The sequence below is a fragment of the Brassica oleracea genome, chromosome C8, assembly GCF_000695525.1.
Source record: "Brassica oleracea var. oleracea cultivar TO1000 chromosome C8, BOL, whole genome shotgun sequence".
NCBI classification, from domain to species: domain Eukaryota; kingdom Viridiplantae; phylum Streptophyta; class Magnoliopsida; order Brassicales; family Brassicaceae; genus Brassica; species Brassica oleracea.
Genome location: NC_027755.1, coordinates 15,482,582 through 15,490,246, shown reverse-complemented (window position 1 = coordinate 15,490,246; position 7,665 = coordinate 15,482,582). Strand labels below are relative to the sequence as shown.

Below are 7,665 nucleotides of genomic sequence, written 5' to 3'. Positions count from 1 at the left end.
GCCAGTATATAAGGGGTCCTAGGCGAGAGGCATGGGGGGAGAATTTTTAGAGCGAACTTAGCACTTATAGCAATTAGGAAACTTTCCATTTTTGTTATCTCGAGCTACGACTCAACTAGGTTTTGCAGTCTTAGGTTGTTAGAACTAGGAATCTCGCCGACAGCTCTCGTGGCCAAGGCTTCTACCTTGTTGTAACGCTCATACGCGGATTCGGAATAAAACTCCTTTTGCTCTCTTTTACGATTTCTTATTTCTTTTCGTCTTTGATTGCGTGTTCTGATTGCTTGGCGTGTGGTTTAACAGATATCCGGGACCTCTGGGATATTAGGGTTTTCCTAACTTTCCTTATTTAAACGGAAATCGACAGTGTGAATTTCGGTTCCCACACAAAGCTCTGTCAAACCTTCTGACCAAAAGACACACTGGATCGTTATCTTCCGTCTGATCCTTCTCAACTGAGGCGAGAGCAATTCCTTTATCCTTTTTTCCACCAGACACTTCCATCTCGTGAGCTAGAAGCATACCTACTACTTCATCAAAGGTCATCTCGTCAGTATTTAAGGATACACTCATAGCTGCCTTGTATGCCATGAACTTAGCCGGCAAGCACCTTAGAAACTTCTTCACCAGTTTTTTCTCCTTGTACTTCTTCCCAAGGGTAAGTGCTTCTTGTGCCAGCGAGCTGAGTTTGGAACTGAAGTCACCAATTGACTCATGCTCTTCCATCTTTAGCTCTTCAAATCTGGTTGCAAGCATGTCCTTCCTCGAGCTTTGGACTTTCAGCGTTCCTTCAAAATGCCTCTGCAAGATATCCTAAGCATACTTTGCTGCTTCACATCTTTGAATTAGCTCAAATTTTTTTCTAGCGACGCTGCAGTGAATGACAGTCAGAGCTCTAGCATTGAACTTTGCCATCTTGTTCTCCTCATCAGTCCAGAGTTCTTCGTTCTTGGGTACATCTTTCCCATCATCACCCCTTGCAACGGGTGAAGTCCAACCAGATTCCATAGCCTTCCACGCCAGCGGGTCTATACTTTTGATTGTAGCTTTCATACCAGCCATTCAAAAGCTATAGTTCCCTACTTCCAGAACCACCTTTGATTTCAGCACCATCTCGTGATAGCTCTCCATCTCACTCCGCAAGATCCTACATGTTTAGAAACAAAGCACAGATACCTGCTCTGATACCAATTGTTAATGTAAGATAAACGAGCTACACAAACTAGAACACACAGTAACACATGGATAATTCTTTCCAAGAAATACGACTAGATTAATCCTTTTAAAAGCACATACAAGTTCTTTCTAAAAGAAATCTTTCAATCAAGTTCAAGATAAACCTTGACTTGTTGACTAGTCTCATACGTTCACAGACCTATGACAGTCTCTGAACCACTCAAGCTCCTAACCCCTAGATGTTTTGCCTCTCCTTCACCGGACGTACAAAAACCCTATATTACTAAAAGCTCTCTTTGTGTGTTAACTGGCAACATAGTGCCAAAACCCTCTTTATGTATTGCAGAGGAAACCCTAGACCTAAAGATCTACCCACTAGAAACTTCCCATATTTTATCCTTCAGCGAGTAAGCCAATCTTCCTTTTCTCTTGAGATCGATTGCTTCTTCTTCAAGACTTCCTTTTATCTGGCACTTCATTAAATCTTCCTTTAACTCATCTGCCTTGACACGTGCATCTCATGACTCGTTCGTCTCATATAGTAGTTCATGTCTCACTTCATGAACTACTTCAGCTCTGCTACATCTCCGTCTTAACCATACATCTTCATTATCCATCCACCATGAACATATTTGTAACCTTTTGCTTAAAGATTTATTGTAAATTGTTGGTCGTTTAATCCATCCAACCAAAATTTACAGTCTTGGTCTTATTTTTTAAGCCGTTGGTCATTTTCTTAATTAGCCATGTGTACTAAAGTTTCATCCATCCCAAAACATCGCATGCACTACCAACCGACGGGACAATGTCCCCAAATAAGAATCTAGCAGAACACTATTAGATTAGTGTCCGCCTACGATCTTCTTTGTGTTGGATAATTCCAATCTTGTGGAAACTTAACATATTATTAGATGTTTAATATGTTAAGATAAACATAATAAGAAAACCTACAAATAGGAAAATGAAGTTTCTATTTAGGTTATGTTTGTGTTTTCCAAATACATGTTAAAGAAAATTGTCTTTCATATAAATATAAGGCTAATGGAGAGGTGTTCCATACGATCTAAGAGTGAAAACCTTGAGAGCTTTAGTTTTGAGTAGTTTCTAAAGCTAATAAGAAAAGTTGTTCTTATAATTCTTTGTTTCCTAAGAGATTTGAATTGGTATCAGAGCCTCAGGTTGGAGACTCGATCTAAGCTTAGGTTGTAGCTTAATATCCTGGTGCTTGTGAATAAGAGATAGCGTAAGCAAGATGGCGGACGTGACAAGGGCTCCACGCACGAAGGACCTTGGATCGGCAAGGACCTTGGATCGGCATCCATCCAATGTCTGATGTTGACATCGACAAACAACACAGTTTGGTCGATGAGGATGAAGGTTATACTACGTGTTCATGAAGTGTGAGACACGATCGAACCCGGTTCAGATGATCAAAAGAAGAACGATGTTGCGATAGCTCTTTTGTTTCAATCTGTTCCCGAGACATTGATTCTCCAGGTGGGAGAACAAACCGCATCAAAAAAGATCTGGAACACCATCAAGTCGCGACACATAGGAGCTGATCGTGTAAGGGAGGCGAGACTTCAGACGTTGATGACGGAGTTTGATAGGTTGAAGATGGATTATTCAGATACGGTCGATGACTTTGTGGGGAAGATATCGGGCCTATCATCCAAAGCAACCTCGTTGGAAGAAAACATAGAAGAATCCAAGATGGTCAAGAAGTTCTTGAAGGGTCTTCCGACACACAAGTACATCCAGATAGTAGCATCGCTTGAGAAAGTTCTAGACCTTAATTCGACGGGTTTCGAGGATATAGTTGGAAGACTTAAGGCGTACGAGGAGCGTGTAGGAGAAGAAACTCAGAAAGAAGACCAAGGGAAACTCATGTTTTCGAACAATGAAGAGCATAGTCAGAGGGGCTATGAGAATTCTCATGGTAGAGGAAGAGGACGAAACGGTAGAGGCAGAGGTCGAGGTAGGTCACACAACCAAAACCGTGCGTCACACACCGAAGATAACGACTAGAAGAAGAATCGTTCAAAGCTGATATGTTGGAGATGTGACAAGCCTGGTCACTACGCAATTGTCTGTCCCGAGAAGACAGGGAACAATCAAGAAACCAACCTAAACGAGACAGAAGAGGCTGATGCACTTTATGTACCCGAGGTGGTGTTCTTGAACGAAGATAAGATGCTTCCGAAGAATCTTGATATCGACAAAGGCAATGCAAGTGTCTGGTATTTGGATAATGGAGCGAGCAATCACATGACGGGAAACAAGGAGTTCTTTTCGAGTTTGAATCTCAACACCAAAGGGAAGGTTAAGTTTGGTGTTGGATCGTGTGTTGGCATTGTAGGAAAGGGTGTGATTACCTTTGTGTGCAAGACTGGAGAGAAGAAGGCACTCAAAGACATATAATACATACCCGACCTGAAACACAATATATTGAGTCTTAGGCAAGCAGAAAACGGATGTGACATTAACATGAAAGATGTCTACTTAACGCTCACAGATTCGCATGGAAGGTTGCTAGTTCGTGTGACAAGATCTCCAAACCGTCTCTACAAGACCCCTATGGAGATAAGCTATCTGGAGTGTTTACTTGTCAAGGACGAAGATGCTACATAGAGGTGGCATGCTCGACTAGGACATATAAGCTACGGAGTGATGAACAACATGGTAAGGAAGGAGATGGTCGTAGGAATGTCGTGTATAACACACGAAGAAAGTGTGTGTGACGCATGCCTTCCAGGGAAGCAGATCAGACAGTCATTCCCGACCAAAGCCATGTTCCGTGCGACAAAGCCATTAGAGTTATTGCATGGAGATTTATGTGGACCAATCACACCACCAACACCAGCAAATAATAAGTATGTCTTTGTCTTGATCGATGACTTCTCTAGGTATATGTGGGTTATGCTATTGAAGGAGAAGAGTGAGGTATTCGATCTATTCAAAAGGTTTAAAGAGAGTGTAGAGAAGCAGACCGGGTCAACCATCAAAACCTTTCGCACCGATAGAGGATGAGAGTTTACTTCAGCTGAGTTCAATCTATTATGTGAAGAGAATGGAGTTAAAAGGCACCTAACCGCGCCTTACACACCTCAACAAAACGGTGTTGTGGAGAGGAGAAACCGAACCTTGATGGGAATGACAAGAAGTATGCTGAAGGCAATCAAGATGCTGAACTACCTCATCAACAGAGTTCCTACAAAAGCTTTGAAGAATCATACGCCATACGAGTGCCTCACATCGAAGAAACCAAATATCAAGCACTTGAGGGAAGATGAATGTCGTACAGCTTCACCCCACAAGTAGTTCGGCATCTTCATTGCCTTCAGCATACTTCTTCTCATTTCCATCAAGATTCGGTTTCTCCTCTCCACAACACCGTTTTGTTGAGGTGTGTAAGGTGCGGTTAGGTGCCGTTTAACTTCATTCTCTTCACAGAATAGATTGAACTCAGCCGAAGTAAACTCTTTGGATAATTTTTTTTGATTAAACTAAAACCAAATGTAAGAACCGGTAGAGCACAAGAGTCTCTCTACCTAATATCTTGGGTTTGAAAAATGATTTCAGGCGATAGTAGAGCTTCAGTGACTCTGTTCAGAGTTGTGGATGTAATGGAACCTGTCAACAGTGGCTCTCTCTACGCAGATACACTGTAAAAAAAGATTAAGTAAAGAGACTTTATTACTTTAAAGTTGAAAATAGCTAACTCAAAAATAAAAATATATATGTTTTAATATACGGTTCACGTGTATATATATAAGCAATCAACAATGGTATATACGAATCTACTTTGTTTGCTTTACATAGTAGCCCAAATCTAAAGCAAAGATTTGTTGTAGACAAAGACGTACCTCGACGACGGTTTCATGTGGAGTCAAGCACTTCAATTTAGATTCAGGATCACTACAAAATTTTTTTTTAAAAGATGGTTTCTTATATTATGCAAAGAACTCCACCCTAAGAATCACACATTAATGTTAACCATCTTATATATTAAAATAGTAGTAATGGCTTCTTTTATATGTAATTTTTTAATTTGGACCATCACTTAAAAATTTTATTAAATGTATTTTACTAAGACTATTAATACATACAATCTTTAAAATACTTTAATCATAATATATTTTGATATCTTTTCCTTTTAAATATAAATATATTTATTTAAAATTCTAACAAATCTGTTTTAAAAGATAGAAATCTTATTAAATATATTTTATTAAGACTAATAATACATAGAATCTTTAAAATACTTTAATCATAATATCTTTTGATATCTTTCCATTTTAAATATAAATATATTTATTTAAAATTCTAAAAAATCTGTTTAAAATATTTTTACAAGATATTCATTTTCGGAATTATATTTAAATATTTTCACTAATTTTGAAATTAATTTGAAATATTATTATACATTAATATATTCAGTTATCGTTTATAAAATAAAAATAAAAAATTCTATAATATTTTATATATTATATAATCATAATCAATCATATTAAAATAAATTATCATATTGAGATAAATATAATAAAATGGTATTAAATTTATAAATTTATATATTTTATTTTTGTAAGTATAAAATATTTATGTTCAAAAATAAAATCTAATACGTTGGTAAGATGGGTTAACATTAGCAAAATATGTAATACATGTATAAAAATTAACATATATTTCTTTAAAGCTAATAATATAAAATCTTTGTAACTACTTTAATCATAATATATTTTCATTTTAAATATAAATATATTTATATATTATATTTTAAAATTCTAATAAATCTGTGTAAAAATATTTTAACAATAACTTAATATATTTTAACAATAACTTAATGTATTTTAAGTTATCGTTTATAAAATAAAAAATAAATAAATTATAAACTATTTTATCTACTTTATAGTCATGATCATGTTAACATACAATTATTATACTTAAATAAATATGATATAAGTATATTAAGTTGATAAATTTATAAATTTTATTTTCATAAATATAAACTATTTATTTTAAAAATATAATATGATTATAGACCGACTTAAAATTAGCAAACTATATAATACAAGTCTAAAAATTAACATATCTTAGACTTTTGTATATACAATAATATATTATCTAAAATGAATAAGCATAAAAAATATTAGTAAAAAAAATCCAGCTTTGAAAAACGGATCAGAATTTAGCATAAATTAAACAATTGATTAATTTTTAAATATATAATATGAAGTGACAAATACATACAATTTTAAACAATTGATTAGTTATAACATATAAATTATAGAATTATTGTATTTGAAATAGTTATATAAACATTTAAGTATATATATGATTAACGTTAAAAATATATATCACTTATGTTCTAAAACAATAATTTATGTATAGAAAAATGAAAACAAACACCCGCGCGGTTGCGCGGATCAAAATCTAGTACCAATTAAAAGAGAGAAAAATCATTAAAGCATATACCTAGACACATATAACTAATTCATTACTTTATGTGTCTCTTTCATGTGATTCCATAACTAGTATCAATTAAATAACAAACAAATTTGAAAATACATGCCTATCAAAGAATTCTGCAACATTTAAAATCTTTTCTGAGTCTTGTGAAGCACATACAACACCTAAGAAAATCAGAATTAATTAGTTTTTACTTCACAAAAAACTGCCTCCTACTTTTACCTTGTAGTGATAATAAACGGTAAGGGTTTTAGGTATATCGCTACTAACAATATAATTTTGGACATTTCACCATTAACAATGACACTTTTGGACATATTGACAACATTATTAGAGGTGATATACCGCCACTAACAATTTTGGTTTTAGGTAATTGAAAATGTTATTGTTAGTGGCTGTATATCGCTCAGAAGGAGACGACAGTTGCTGGTTCTGTTCCAGAGTCGGTTAGCATCTTAATCAGTAACTAAAAATGTTCTATAGATCCTGTTATAATTAGTAACTGGTGATAATATTACTTAGGATGTGATCAGAAGCTTGAAGAGTTCATGGATTCGGAAGCCATCTACAAAAGATTCGTTCTTCGGGTCAGCTGACAAAAACAAAAATCAAAATTTTCTTTATCTTCCTTGAGTTGAGTTTTATTATGAGATTCATCTCTCGAGATTAAGACTTTTAAGTTTGATGAACATTACCTAGGTCAAGGCAGCTAGGAGTCTAAGTGTTCGTCTTCGTAAAGCTTTTTACAGAAAAGACTTCAGGTACATGAAATTAAAACCATAAGACATGTGTTTTTCTCACTGTAGTGTGTGTTTGTAATTGTTCTACATCCTATTTGTTGGGGATGGATTTAACCCATCCACAAAGCCCATCGAACAAAAGGCCCAATCCAGTAAGCCGGGTAGCCATCAGCTCGGAAGCCGATGCTCAAGGCTTCGACTTAACCAAGGAATGCTTTTAGTCGAAGCGGAGAGCAAACAGAGCGCGATCGATCGACTAAACAGCTCAGGGCGAGCATTC

General features: G+C 35.5%; 1 protein-coding gene and 1 pseudogene across 1 annotated transcript; both read left to right on the top strand.

Moving 5' to 3' along the window:
* Positions 1-2,501: 2,501 nt before the first annotated feature.
* Positions 2,502-3,597, top strand: LOC106308748. Its single transcript, XM_013745870.1, has 3 exons — positions 2,502-2,553; positions 2,603-3,154; positions 3,284-3,597. The coding sequence occupies exons 1-3, from the start codon at positions 2,502-2,504 to the stop codon at positions 3,595-3,597; spliced, it is 918 nt and encodes a 305-aa protein (XP_013601324.1).
* A 3,427-nt stretch (positions 3,598-7,024) lies between these two features.
* LOC106308747 overlaps positions 7,025-7,665 on the top strand; it is a 16,170-nt pseudogene continuing 15,529 nt past the window's right edge.